This window comes from Polypterus senegalus, chromosome 16, assembly GCF_016835505.1.
Source record: "Polypterus senegalus isolate Bchr_013 chromosome 16, ASM1683550v1, whole genome shotgun sequence".
NCBI classification, from domain to species: Eukaryota; Metazoa; Chordata; class Cladistia; order Polypteriformes; family Polypteridae; genus Polypterus; species Polypterus senegalus.
Genome location: NC_053169.1, coordinates 16,696,839 through 16,712,599, shown reverse-complemented (window position 1 = coordinate 16,712,599; position 15,761 = coordinate 16,696,839). Strand labels below are relative to the sequence as shown.

Here is a 15,761-nt window from a genome sequence, read left to right as displayed (position 1 = left end):
CACCACCAGGCAAATCATGGCAGTTCGGTCAAATATCGATGAATTACCTTAGAGTGGCAAAACACACAGAAATATTTAGAAATATTAGATTTTTTTTTTTGTAGCATACTGTTCTTTTATCCACTAGATGATAGCAGAATGTTGTCCCAACTGTTACTGACTTCCTTAACATTGTCAAAGCAGATCATTACATGTCACCCCGAGTCCAACTCGGGTTTAACCACAAAAATACAAAATTCTGAGCCAGAGTCGCGCTGAGGGGTAACGCCAAGGAGGTTAAAGCACCAGCCGCCTACATCAGCAGAAGACATGGACTGAACTGCAGAGACTGGGGGTCACAATAGCAGACGTCTGAGAGGCGCAGAGTGGTCGACAGGACACCGCCTGATTTACTTTAGTAGAATTCTTTTGTAATTTGAAATTATTAAGTTCAGTTTTCTGAGTAAACATTTAAACGCTTCCAAAATGTTTACCAATTTACTTTCAATTTAAAATCTCCTCTGAAAGGGCCATAATCCCCACAAGTGAATCTCCTCGGAAGTCTCCAGGCTGCCAAAACACTCCAACAGCGTAAAATAACTCAGGAAGTTACAAAGAATCCACAAAATAACACAAAGTTATGACATTAGGACCACAGCACCCATGCAAACTTTGTGCACCGCCCGCCGCTCCAGACTCCGGCTCGCCTGGGTGTGGTGGTGCAGCTGCCATTTATGAGACCCAATGCCAAAACGGTCCCTCCAGGAATGCACTTCAGGGTCTGGTGGATCCTCAGTAGGACGGGGGAGCTTTAACACCTGATGACACCTAAGGACCTCCATAAAGTTGCCCGTGAGGACTCCAACTCCCATGCAGCGCTGCTGATACTCAAAAGAGGGATGCTGCCACCTGGTGCACCGGAGGAACACACGGCCCCTTTATGCCCTTCCGTTAAGTTGGTCCTCCTGACCTTAGTGGACACAGCATGTTAACGGATGGGCCAGGTAAGGGGGCATCACCCAGCCCAGCAAGGATGCCAGCTCATCCCCGTCTTCCTTCCATCGTAGGTGAAAGGTCTGAAAATTCAGGGTCACTAACTAATTCACAATGATGGAGGAAACCTATTTTTCACGGCTCTGTAGGGTTCAGCTGTAGTCCAATGATGCTAAGCATGAATGAAATATGAGAAATACCAAAATTATCAATGCAGGCCCCACTGCCAGCACACTGATTGGATCAAACAAAGCACCAGCAGGGGACCGGCTGCCCGCCATTGGCAAAGCACCCAGACTGACCTTAAAGTCGGCAGGCAGCTTGAAGAGGCCTCCGAATGGCAGAAGAGCGGCGAGGCCAGGAGACTGTAGGTGCAGATGGCCGAGCCGACGTGCCACAAACTCATTTATTACTCATCAGTGAAACAGGCAGTTTACCAAAAAGAGTTCTTTATTTTTCTTACCATGCTTGTTTCCTAAACCACCTCTTCGGGATTTCAGGTAACAACAGTAAGTTTCAGCTTCTGGACCTCCATTAGAAACAATGCTAATATTTAAACAGCATTAAAAGTAAGAAATCTCTCTGAACAGTAAATACAACAGAGCATCCTGGTTTACAGTGCAAATTATTCTGTTAAAATGACATACATTTTTGCAGGCAGTTGAAATCATTTTTGAACCAGACTTTTAGGGGTAAACCTTCAACGATGTAGAAAAACCAAACCAAAAGAGAAGGCCTGTTGTTAACGGTTCTCGCTCTCGTACAGGAGGCTGAGCGCCTGCCCGCAGAACCAACGCACACATTTCCTGTTGATACTGCAGCCTGAAAGGAAAAGCCGATGCTGCCGGCCGCGTCCTGGAGGTCTGCAGACAAAAGGGGCGCGTCAGGACGCTGCCGACTCGGGACAGACAAAGCAAAAAGAAAACAAACGGATGTTTGTGCATTCATAGGTTTACCCAACACTTTAAGCATGCGAAAATGAACAACAAAAACATTATGGGAATTTGGGAAGGGGAAAAAAAAACAAAAAAAAAACAAAGAACAAAACACAATCCATTCCCGTCCCATCCCACCCTTTGCAGGTTTCTCTTACCGTCTTAACTGGGCTTCTTTCCACACAAAATCCCAACAACTCAAACATCCTGAGGTTTACATTTCCGACTGAAGTAAAACAAGCTGCATTTGAGAATTAGCAGAAGCCGAGGGACTACGGTCAGTCTGTAGTTAGAGAGACGTGTATCCAGTGACTAAAAAGGAACCAACCAATCGCAGCAGGAAACAACGTCCATTGAGCTTTTTATTGATGTTTACAGGAATCTGTAGAAATCAAATAGTAATGATGGCAATGGCCGAACGTGCGACTCTGTCTGGAGGGAGATTCTTTTCGTTCTTTTTTTTTTTTGTTGCTTTTTTTCTCTCATGGTATCCGTGATGACTGATAAAAGTCTCGGGGTGGGGGGGAAACGTCCCTGTGCTAACAGTCAAAAAAATGAACATTCAGTAAACATTCTTCTCTAAAGGTCGTCGTTCCCTCATCTAATCAATGATCTCCTCCGGCTCTTCATGTGTACATAAACAAGTTTTAATAACATTACCGATCAGTGGTTATTTCACAATTGAAAATAAAAGCACAAAAAAAGTTTACACTCTTTTACAGGTAAATAAAAGATCCTTGTGAATTATTCTGAATCGTAAGGGCATAGCATCGGTTCAGGGTTGCTGTTTTCCTTAAACTATTACATAATTAGCTTCTTACATACAAATATGGACAAAGTTTGGCTTGTGCTTCAGCCGTCAAGTCTGTTTAATAAAGAGTACGAACGTAGGCGCCAAGCTCAGAGTTTGATGTCACTGGAATACGAATCCTTGCTGCTGCCTGCTTTTTCCTGTACATGGCACAGCGGCTCCTTTGTTGAATTCATCAGCACTGAGCTTGTCTCTGAGAATTCGTCGACGTTGGGCTCCAAGCCTTCAGGGCAGGGGAGCTTCAACAGTTCTTCACGCAGCTGGGCTGTGTGGCGCTGGGAAGAAAAGCATAAAAAAAAAGAAAGAAAGAATGTAACACTCTACAACATTCAGCACTTTGCAAGATGGCACATTCTAGAAGGACAGGGTCATGCTGAGTGTATTAATAAGGGTCAGGCTATGGCTGTCCTTTTGGCTCTTCAGTCTGTCGATCTGAAAGTCACGTTTCGCAGTTGTTCCAATGATTTCCAGTTTCTCATTTCATTAACAATCTTACCAAGTCAGAGGCAGTTGTGTAGTTTGACACACCGCAGCGACAACCTCAGACACGATGTTATCTTTAGTTTTAGGGATGTGTGTCTATATGAGAACTGAAAACCAACGAGTGTTCACATAATCGTAACAAAAAAAAAAAAAAAAAAAGAGGAAGGCCGAAGGTTTGGTTTGAATCCTACCTGACAGGGAGAAAATGTTTTGTTAGTTGTGGGAATTACAACTCGAAGACAGATGATATCCGATATGGTGTTCCACAAGGCTCTATCCTGGGTTCTGCTGCTCTTCTCAATCTACATGCTTCAGTTAGGTCAGATTATCTCAGAGCACAACGTGAGCTACCACAGCTATGCTGATGACACACAGCTGTACTTATCAATAGCACCTGATGACCCTGATTCTATTGATTCACTAACAGAATGTCTGACTAGTATCTCAGAATGGATGAATAGTAATTTTCTCAAGTTAAATAAAGAGAAAACTGAAATTTTAGTGATCAGCAATAATGGATACAATGAGGCTATTAGAAATAAACTGGATACATTAGGATTAAAAGTCAAGACGGAGGTAAAAAGCTTAGGGGTGATTGTTGACTGTAATCTGAATTTTAAATCGCATATTAATCAGATCATTAGGACAGCATTTTTTCACTTAAGAAACATAAGTAAAGTTAGACCTCTTATATCACTGAAAGATGCTGAGAAATTAGTTCACGCGTTTGTTTTCAGTCGATTAGATTACTGTAACGCACTCCTCTCAGGACTACCCAAAAAAGATATAAATCGTTTGCAACGAGTGCAGAATGCAGCTGCTAGAATCCTAACTAGGAAAAGAAAATCCGAACACATTTCTCCAGTTTTAATGTCACTACACAGGTTACCTGTGTCATTCAGAATTGACTTTAAAATTCTGCTTATGGTTTATAAAGCCTTAAATAATCTCGCCCCATCTTATATATCGGAATGTCTGACACCTTATATTCCAAATCGTAACCTCAGATCCTCAAATGAGTGTCTCCTTAGAATTCCAAGAACAAAACTTAAAAAAAGTGGTGAGGCGGCCTTCTGCTGCTATGCACCTAAAATCTGGAATTGCCTGCCAATAGGAATTCACCAGGCTGATACAGTGGAGCACTTTAAAACACTGCTGAAAACACATGACTTTAACATGGCCTTTTTATAACTTCATTTTAATCTTAATTTAACTTAATCCTGATACTCTGTATGTTCAATTTCCTCATAATAATTACTCATGGTGGCTCTAAAATCCATACTGACCCCAACTCTCTTTTCTGTTTCTTTTTCCGGTTTCTTTGTGGTGGTGGCCTGCGCCACCACCACCTACTCAAAGCATCATGATGCTCCAACAATGATGGATGGATTAAAAGGCAGAAGTCTACGTGACCATCATCATCATCAAGCCCTTCCGTGAGAACCCTAAATCCAAAGAGGACTGTTTCATTTATGTTGGGTAGAATGCCCAGAGGGGACTGGGCGGTCTCATGGTCTGGAATCCCTACAGATTTTATTTTTTCTCCAGCCGCCTGGAGTTTTTGTTTTTCTGTCCCCTGGCCATTGAACCTTACTCTTATTCGATGTTAATTAATGTTGATTTATTTTGTTTTATAATTGTGTCTTTCATTTTTCTATTCTTTAATATGTAAAGCACTTTGAGCTACTGTTTGTATGAAAATGTGCTATAGAAATAAATGTTGTTGTTGTTGTTGTTGAAGAGGAGGTTTATGGATGTGGTGAGAGAGGACATGCATGTGACGAGTGCAACAGAACAAGATGACGAAGACAGAAAGAGATGGAAGAAGATGATCTGCTGTGGCGACCCCTCACAGGAGCAGCAAAAAGAAGAAGTTCACACAATCGTAATGCAGCTGCACTTCGCTCCTGTGATTTGCAGTTATGAAGTGTGACATTTCCAGCAACGAAGTCCATCCAGTGTGCGACTCACTCCGACAAAAAACATTAGTTGTGGGGACGAGTTTGTCTGTATGAGAGTCGATGACCGCCAACGAGTGCTCACATAATCACAACGAGTCGGATGCGGTCACTCCTGAGATTTTTCCCATTGCGTCCCCCAAGAGATTAAGTCCACACAGACTGTGACTCGCTCCGACCAGATCAGACAGGTTTGATTTTGTCTTTAGTTGTAGGGACAAGTTTGAGAGTATACAAGATTTGATAAGCAATCAATGCTCACCCATAAGCTCAATGCACATAATCAGCCAGAAGGAATTATTGGGTTTACTCGAGTCAAGAGACTGTAAAAATGGACCATCACTGACTCCAACAAAATGCAAACTGTAATAAAAGGTGTTAAAATTTCCAAATTCACATTTATGGTACTACTGATGGGTTAAGGACCTGCTACGAGGGGCCCTGTCCAGATCTCCTCCGTGCCCTTGAGACACAGCAGACCTTCTGGCAATGGCACATGCTATTGATGTGCCTGCCATCCTGGAGAAATTGGACTACCTGTGCCAGCTCTGTAGGGTCCAGGTATGGCCTCATGGTACCAGTAGTGACACTGACCGTAGCCAAATGCAAAAATAGTGAAGAAAAAAAAGGATAAGGAGGGAAAAATGTCAGCGGGCTCCCTCCACCTGTTAACCCATTCATTCCTGTTTTGGGGGTCGTCTCGTTGTTGGCCCTCTAGTGGACCAAAGCAGCTGAAACTGATGAACAAGCCCCTCTGTCACTTAACTGACCACATCAATAGCCCACAAGTTTCACTGACTTGATGCTATACTCTCATTCAAAGGCGTTCCTTTCATTTTTTCGAGTAGTAGTATACATTAATGGCAGTTCAAACCCCATGGCAGATAGAATTTTAACAGAGTTAGAAGTTTTTGAACTCTACAATCAGATGGAATGAAAAAAATTGTGTGCGTCGGTGTTTTGTAGCAGCTGATGAAAAAATGAGACGTTTTACAGGATCTGAAAAGAACGCGTCAAATTTAAAATGACGCTTGCCGCGTTTTCACCCAAAAAGTGTTAGAAGCTGAAGTTGGCAGTGATGAAACGCCTGATGTCTTGAAGGTTGTGTGTTTTTCAATCAACGTAGTAAACACGCTAGCCTAAGTATAAATTGAGGAGCAAGTCCGAGTCAGTGCCAGTGTGACTTGACGAGTCACGAGCTTTTTCTGTGCCGACTTCATATAATAGAGCTATGAGGAATAAGGAGTGTCTTACACCTCACAAACAGAAGAGAGGCTCATCTGTCTGATGTTGCTTGTTTTATATATCACACAATATTAATAGAAAGGTCTAAAGGGCAGAGACCGCAGCTCAACTCACCAAATTTGTAAAGCATACATATAAGCACTGGCTGCCAGTAAAGGGGATGAGCTTGCAATGTTTGGAAAATGTGAAACTGTGCTAAAATGTTGTCAGAGTTGTCTAATCACTTATCCTGTGCAATTACCAGTCGTGTGACCCGACATCCGCAAGCGATGAGATCAACTAATGCAGTCAAACTAGAAGTCGTGGAATGGGACGTCAGCTTTAGAGAGCCTTTTGAAAAGACATGCCTCCAAATAAAAGAGCACGATTAGGGTGTCCGAGGTATGCCAAGCATGGCTTAATAATGGCAGTGTTAGAATACGAAGCCTGTTTTAGCTTTACCAGTTTTTAATTTGAATTCAGTCCTGTTACATCTTTGCCACAAGTGCATGTCAGCTGGATCCTACTGTCTTTTACAACTCACTGTGGTACAATTTAAAATCTTGATTGTTTCAGTAGATGCTGGGATTTACAGGTTTACGAGGTACCTTAACTAAGCTGACATTGAGAATCTGAGGAGGAAAAACAAACAGCAAATCAAATCAAATCCCGCTGCTCTGCATGTTTCTCTTATTGTCAGAGAAGGAAGTTGCACATAAAATCCCAATGAATCAAACATCCCAAGGTTTACATTTCCGAAAGAAGTAACATAAACTGCATTTAAAAATGAACAGAAGTCGAGTGACTGTGGCCTGTCTGTAGTAAACAAAGTATTTAACCGTCTGAAATAAAATGAGGGGTTTGAAGGAAATGCGTCCATCTTGTTTGACAGAATGGACTTTGACGCAACAGAAAAAAAAAACCAAGAATGTAAATTTGTACCGAAAGAAGAACAAAGCGCCTGGCCAGCTTAATAATTGTGTTCTAATGAGTTGATCAAAATTTAAAATAATAAAAAAATTTAAAAAAAAGTCACGTCATTCAGTTCACTTCAGCTTAATTCAGTTTATTCTTACAAAGTTCACTTCTACCAATAAGCATGCTAGACACCAAATAAATTCGAGAGCCACTGTAAGAAACACCACATAAATGAAAGTAAGACTTGATCTTTAATAGTTGAGCATTGAAAAAACAACGCTAGTCGAGTATAAAACATCTACGCAGAAGGTGGATGTCCTGGTGGACTGAATTAATATGGAAACAAGCTGCCTAAATAGCCCAAGCAATGCTGATGAGAAAGGGCAGGCAGTTGTGACGCCGTCTGCATGTCAAAAACGAGGAGAGCTCTTGTGTTTACCAAAAAGTCAAAGCGCTTCCACTTATTCTTCAGGCCTGCTTAGTTAAGATTAAACAGACATAACTGGATGGTCAAAGTTCTGCTCGCGTATCCAGACAGTAGAGCAACACTGAAAGGAGGCTTGAAAACAAAAGCTGTCCTGTAATGCCAGCGCTCCAAATATTTCAGTAGCTCACTTTTGCCCTCTTCAGCTGCGCTTAGGCTCCATTCAGCCCTCCGCAGCTCCCTGCAATATGTGAGCATCTGTACTGCACCAGTAAAATCACTTTATTCTATGCCCCCCTTTATATAAGCACAGAGAAATCTGGAAATAAAACTCATGCTGCAAATTTTATGTGGAAAGAGGGTCCATTTTAAATGAACACACATGCACTTTAGACATTTCTACCTAGCATTCTAGAGACATGAAAATGCAAAGTACAGTATTAGCTTGTCACAGTTTATTTTAAACACTGCAGGTTTCATTTGGGGGTGCCCTGCCGCCCTCTTGGGCTTTAATCATACACTTGGCTGCTGTCCATGTCGAGTGTTGCATGTTCTCAGTATTGTGCCAGTATGTCCCAGAGTACTATGATTTACACTTGTAAAAACATTCATTTTAGGGTAACTGGCCTCATGCAAGTGTGTGCAGTCCAGGGATGGCTCCTTACACTCAGTCTAGCCCTCCATGACACCAAAATGGATTAAGTGGGTTTGAGAATGTAAAATTTTCAACCTGTAAAAATTCACTGTATTGTCTTGGTGAAATATGGCTTAACTAAGGAGAACGTTTTCATCTGGCATTGAAACTTTGTCATCTCTACAGCGAATGCCTGTACTTCAAGGTTAATAAAGGTTAAAATGCTACCTCCCTGGGTATTACAGCTTGGCATCGCTCTCCTGGGTAACATGCCATCATGGATTCTTAGTCCTGCTGCGACTGTCATGCAACCAACTTCTTCGTAGCCAGAGCTGTACACATAACTCGATTTAAATCCTTTTAATTTAGTTTGCAAGTCTCAAAGAGCTTTTGTTCAATTTTAAAATGGTAAGCGTATTGCTTTTTCATTTTTAAATACATAAAGTTAGATGCGGGCTCCGCATCGGTCTGTTGTGGTGAAAGAGGAGCTGAGCCGTAAGGCAAAGCTCTCAATTTACCTCTCGATTTTCGTTCCTACCCTCACTTATGGTCATGAGCTGTGGGTAGTGACCGAAAGAACGAGATCACGAATACAAGCGGCTGAAATGAGTTTCCTCCACAGGGTGTCTGGGCTTTCCCTTAAAGATAAGGTGAGAAGCTCAGTCATCCAGGAGGGTCTCAGAGTAGAGCCGCTGCTCCTCCGCATTGAGAGGAGTCAGATGAGGTGGCTTGGTCATCTGATCAGGATGCCTCCTGGACGCCTCCCTGGTGAGCTGTTCCGGGCACGTCTAACCAGGAGGAGGCCCCGGGGAAGACCCAAGACACACTGGAGGAACTATGTCTTTCGGCTGACCTGGGAACACCACGGGATTCCCCCGGAAGAGTTAGAAGAAGTGGCCGGGGAGAGGGAAGTCTGGGCCTCTCTGCTCAAGCTGCTGCCCCAGCGACCCGATCTCGGATAAGCGGAAGAGGATGGATGGATAAAGTTAGCGTCTTCTTAATTAAAAAAAAAAAAAAAATGGAGGTTGTCCACAAGACTAGCTTAAAAATTCTTACTGGAACTTTTGCTATGGGTTGCCTTCCCAATGCCAAATGGCTTACCATTTTTGTTAAGGTTATTAATTTAACATTTCCTTCTATTAAAATGGAGTTTAAATCATTTGGATTATCAGTGAGAAATATGTTAATCTACACTACCATCAGAAAGTATTCAGACTCCTTCACGTTTTATACATTGTTATGCTGCAGCACTGTGCTCAAATCTTTTAAATGAATTTTTCTATCATCTACCAAGATTCAATACCGCAGAATGAGAAAGTGAAAACAGAAGGTTTTCTATTAAAAATAAAACGTGAACTCTCACACTGAAACAAGTATTAAGACTCTTTGCAAAGACGCTTGAAATTTAGCTTGGGTGCATCCCTTTCTACAGATCATTATTGAGATGTTTCTACACTTTGTTTGGGGTCCACCTGTGGACAATTCAATTGATTGAACTTGCCTAAGAAAGACACATACTTGTATATTTAAGGTCCCACAGCAGAGCAAAAACCAAGCCATGAGGTCAAAGGAACTGCTTGCAAAGAACTGCGCTGAGGCACACATCTGGGGAAGGCTACAAAAATGTCTGTAGTTCTATAAATTCTCAAGAGCAAAGTGGACTCCAGAGTTCTTAGATGAAAGAATTTTGGAACAAACAAGACTCTTCCTTGAGCTGGCTGGCCAGCCAACCAAATAGACCAATTGTAGGAGAAGGGCCTTGATAACCGATCACTCTAGGGTGAGCTGCAGGGAACCTGTACGGAGATAAGAGAATCATTCACAAGGGCAACCATCACTGCAGCACTCAACTAACCTGGGCTTTACGACAGAGTGGCTAGACAGAAGCCTCTCCTCAGTAAGTGACACAAGGCAGCACATCTGAAAGGACTTTCAGACTCTTGAGAAACAACATTCCCTGGTTTGATGAAACCAATGTTAGGGTTATGTCTGGAGGAAACAAAGTGAAGCATGGCGGCGGCGGCGGCAGCATGCCAGACAGTAGTTGTTCAGCAGTAGGGACATGGACTGAACTAAGCAAAGTATACAGATATCCTTAGTGAAAACCTGCAACAGAGTGCTCTGGACTTTAAACTTCGCTTCCAAAAGGAGAAAACATGGATAACACAGGGGTGGTGGGTTTAAGGAACAACTCTGTCAATGTCCTTGAGTGACCCAGCAAGAGCCCAGACTTCAGCTGAACATCACTGCACAGACCTGAAAATATCTGTCCACCAAAGGTCTACCATACACCCTGACAGAGAAAAATGGCAGAAAATCCTCAAATGCAGGTGTGTGAAGACTCCACTTACTTTTAATACATTTTCAAAAATTTCTAAAATTCATTCTGGGGTACTGGGCATTGCCTGATGAGGGAAAAATTTAAATGATTTTCTCACAAAGCTGCAACATCGCAAAATATGAAAAAAGCGAAGGGGACTAAATATTTCTGAATCCAATGGAAGTTCTAATTAATCCTCCTGATGTGTGCAGTTCTGTACTTCCAATTCAGTTGATCTCATGCAATAAGCTGAGATGGCTTCCTGAAGGAGCAGGCACAGGGAACTGATAACCTACACAAATTCTGTGAGGTGGACCCATCCTAATGCCCTTCAGCTCAATATAGTTTTATTTAGCATACCTCCTACATAACTGTTGATTTATAAATATAATCAATAGCTAAGTATCTGGATTTATCGTCTTTCGCCCGATTTCCCTGTATGTAAATAAATATGCTAATGGCGCATTCTTTACTAGGGTAATAATGTTACACAATGGCTATGTCACTCTGATTTTCTCACTAAGGGTCTTGGTGTTCTCTCTTTTAGTACCTTGAGAGCTGCTGCATGATGAGACATCGTCCGGCCAACCCTCTTGTCACTGCTGTATTGCTGAATGTCTGCAATCCATTCTTCACACTGTGACATTATTTCGGCCCTCTTCAAGTAGAAGTGTTTGTGAATCACCTGGATGGATGCAGTTAAAGGGAAGGGGAAAAAAAAGTGAACAAGGCAGAGGTAAATGAAACCGTAACATTATTAAATAAGAACATTCAAACTCTTTTAAAAGATTTAGCTTGATCTAACAAGATACTGTGTACATTTGGGAGAGGAAGACCGACAGCAATGACACTGAATTATCCTCTTCCCTGTCCCTCAGCCTTCACTTTGGGTCTACTGCACCTCATCTGAGAAGTAACCACAAATGGGTGCTCTGTTTGCCTAAAGGCCACGTCACATTATACAATTTTTCCCGGTGATGTTTCATTTACATAATTGGATGTAGTTTTGTCATGCTCTAGTGACCGACAGTTGTGCAGTTTGACATCCACTGCTACTCCCTCTGACAAAATTAAACAGGTGTGGGCTTGTGTGCGTGAGACAACTTACCCGCCAGTACAATGCACCAATAATGAATAAGGAACACAGGTGTTTTAGACTTCACAAACAGATGAGAGGCTGGTCTGTCTGATATTGCATGTTTTACATACCACAACAGCATGAACAGATGGAAGGGACGGACGGGCAAACAGACAATACTCAAGTAAGGCTTTCAAGACGCTCACGAAAAATAGAAATATGATAACTACCACCCCATAAACACACAACAAAAATTCTGTCTTGGATAATATTAAGAGAGCTGTTGCCATCTAATAACAGGCTTACAAGGTGGGAGTAAGATCCCAGGTGAAACATAGGTTTAATATTTAAGGCATCATTTGAATAAAGCAGATCCAGGTTGTTGTGTCCAATAATGGAATATGACACATACTGATAGAAATGTGTCATTACTCCATCCAAAGGCTCAGCGAATGGTTAAAAAAAAAAAAAGGGCCAAGATTGTGACTGAATTCATCTTTCCTGTAAAGCCTTCACACGGGACCAGCTCTGTCAGGCAGCATGTTACAGGCTGCCACAAAAGGGGCAACATTACAAAACTTTAGAAATGTGAAATTGTCCCAGAAAGCCATCACACAATTGTCTAATGTGACATCCCCTGTGATTTCTTGTTGTATAATCTGACATGCTCAGGCAATGACATCAGCTTTGACATCCCTTCCGATGTGAAGTCATGCAGCGTTACACTGGCCATAAAGAGCACTTTTGGAAAAAATAAGCCCTCTTAAAAGATTACAGTGAGGGAGTCTAAAGTATGCCAAGCATGGTTTAATTACCAGGAGGTCAATGAAGACATCAGACCCTATCAAATACAATCTTGTATGAGCACACGTAGCAAAGAATGAATAAGAAACAATGCTGGCCGCTCAATTCACACGGATGTGTCTTCATTATCGCTCCCTCCTTTATGGATATGCGCGTCAAGATAAAACTAAGCAACCTTGTATTCCCCGCAGTTCTTTACCTATCAACATAATAGAAGTTCCCATGTTTATAATTTATTTAAATACTTGAGCATTAAATATGAAATAAAATACAAATCACATTGTTATAGTGAGAAGATTGTAAGCCGCACACATAAAGCATCCAAAGTGTCAAATGTTTACAAAACCTTATTACTTCATTCTACAAAGATACTTTAATTTTGTGACACGCAATGAAATTTGTTCATTTTCCAAGACTGCTTTACTTCAATTAATGGTTGACGTTGGCAGCACTGGGAGCAAAGTAAACAAACCGCTCTGAATAAGACACACACAGCCACACTCAAGTACACAATTAACCCTCCCCACGTCCACGGGAGGAAACTGGAGTCTTGAGATAACTCTGACACACTTGTGGAGAATGAGCACACTCCACAAAGACATCATTCAAGCAAAACTTTCAACCGAAGATTCCCAGCAGTACATAAGATGTCTAAAAGCTGAATTGTCCTTGGAACTCATCCAGGAACGTTTTTTTTTTTTTTCAGGTGTTTTGATCCAACTTCTTTGCCGAGTATTTCCCCAATTCCTGTGACCACTTTGTGCAAAAGAATGCATCTGAGCTTTCATCTTAAATATACGTTCGCTTAATTTCCAAAGGTGTCCTCGAGTACGCGCTGCATTATTGAACGGAAAGAATTCTGCAGGGTCAGCTTTATCGATGCCTTGGAGAATTTTAAAGACCTGAATTGATCCCCCCATGCAGCCTTATCTGCTCAAGATTAAAGAGGTTTAGGGGATTAAAGTAGTGCTGTGCTACTTTATGACAACTCTGAATAAACAAAATATCCTGATTCTTGTGTACTCATCAGATTTTAAAGTGGATCTGTCAAATTTGTATTGTAAACAGGTTATAAGCACTCTGGTGCTGTACTCACTGAGGAGACCATGAAAAAATAAACTGAAAAATTGTGTGTAATCTTCTGCATTGGACAAACCCTACATGCCGTTAAAAAAAAAATTACCATGCTGGAAGTAGACATTTGAAGATGGGTCAGCTGTGGCCATGAACGGATGCGCATGGTCAGCAACAATACTCAAATAGGCTGTAGCATTCAAGCAATGATTGATTAACTGGCCCAAAAGTATGCCAAGAAAACATTCCCACACCATTACACGACCAACAGCATCCTGGACAGTTGACACAAGACAGGTTGGGTGGATGGATCCATACTGTTGGCACCAAATTCTCACCTTCCCATCTTTGTGCCTCTGCAAAAAAATCATTTCTCCTACTGTACCTTCAACTGTCCATTTTTGGTGAACCTGTGCCAACTGCAGCCACAGCTTTCTGTTCTTGGCTGACAGGGGTGAAAACTGACGTGATTTTCTGCTGGTGTAGTCCATCTGTATTGTACATTTTGAGACGCTGATATGCTTCCCAAGGTGGCAAAGAGGGGTTACTGAAGTTAATACAGCTCATCTGTAAGCTCTAATCAATCTGGACGTTCTCCTCTGAATCACTCATCATCCACTGACTGGATGTTTTAGGTTTTGTTTTTGCACCCATTCTGTGTAAACTCTAGAGGCTGTTATGAGTGAAAATCCCAGGCTACAGAAAAACTCAAATCAGCCCATCTGACACCAACATTCATCACATGATCGAAATCACTGAGGTCACATTTTCTCTCCATTCTTATGTTTAATGCAAACATCAATTGAAGCTCTTGACTTCTGCTTGATCCGATGCACTGTGCTGCTGCCAGCATGATTGGCCGATTAGACAATTGCATTGATAAAGCAGGTGTACAGGTGTTCGTAATAATTTGCTCCATGAATGTCTACACACTTATATTATGTGACAGATTATTAAAAAACAAACAAAAAAAAAACACAAGGTTAAGCATCAGTAGAATAGGGGATATAGTAAATATATAAAACACAAATGCCTGTTTAGTTCATCAATCCGCTTAACCAATTCAGCATTGCAGACAGCTGGCACCTACCCTGGAAGTTCTGGGCAAAAAATATGATCTGATAAACCACACGCATGTGGGAAGAATATGCAGATCAGCATGGATGTGGGAATAAAATCAAACTGACAATGTGTTTAGAAACCATGACTGACAACCACAAAATTAAAAAAACAACACCATTTGTTTGTGTAGTGGGACAGAATTTACATGAAGGTAAGCATAGAAGAGTGGCATGAACCCATGAGGTGCCAATATGGATCATGTAATACAGGAGAGGCTTCATGTGGTGCGAGTCAGAGCAGGAGCGAGTGGCAGACCTGCTACCGAAAGCCTCTCTCCCCTTTTTCACAGATGATAAACTACCCTGGCGTTCCCTAGCAACCGTTTCCGAGCACCTAATGTTCAGCGTAATAACGATATTTCATTTGAAAATTTTACTTCAAATAAAATGATTTTTTTTTAATGAGCTTATCCATTTGCAAACATAATAGACTTCAAGCAATAATCTAATCTTGCAGTCCCTGGCAACACACAATATATTTCAAGTGTATTCTCTTGGAAATGACTGATCTTGCTTTATTGTACTAATTATAATGTAGATGATTAATGATAAGGAGGAGAAAAGCTTACGCGTACTACAGCAATAACAATAAAAATGAAGTAATCTATATTCCGTCATTGAAATAAAGAAACACAGGATGCCCTTGTTAGTGATTGTGTAGACCTGAACCTCTCAAATGATAATTCATGAAGACTGCTATGATGAGGGTCAAATCAGGAATTTGCATCACCCCGTAATCGATGTTAACGTAAAGCATTGCACATTTCACTCCTCAGTCTCTAAACAGTTTTTCGCTTTTCAGGTTTCTGTGTGCCTACTTTCTCATGTCCTAACAGTTTTTTTTTTTCTGCAATGCTAAAGGGCCTTTACGGAAATGATAACCTCCCGGGATGAGGAAACTGTGGGTACATTCTGCCTTCCATTATGCAAGTACAAATTAAACAAAAAGAGAAAATAAAATGTGCAAATACAAGGCAGCATTTTTAAAATAAAGCTCACCCAATC

At 41.5% G+C, this 15,761-nt stretch overlaps 1 protein-coding gene across 3 annotated transcripts in view; it reads right to left on the bottom strand.

Moving 5' to 3' along the window:
* Positions 1–1,404: 1,404 nt before the first annotated feature.
* Positions 1,405–15,761, bottom strand: part of birc6 (baculoviral IAP repeat containing 6) — a 250,266-nt gene continuing 235,909 nt past the window's right edge. For all 3 annotated transcript variants that reach the window (XM_039739062.1, XM_039739063.1, XM_039739064.1), the window contains exons 73-74: positions 11,230–11,364; positions 1,405–2,993 (exon numbers count right to left, since the gene is read on the bottom strand). In XM_039739062.1, coding sequence (XP_039594996.1) covers positions 2,808–2,993; positions 11,230–11,364 — 321 coding nt within the window. In that variant the 3' untranslated portion in view covers positions 1,405–2,807. The remainder of the gene's footprint in view (positions 2,994–11,229; positions 11,365–15,761) is intronic.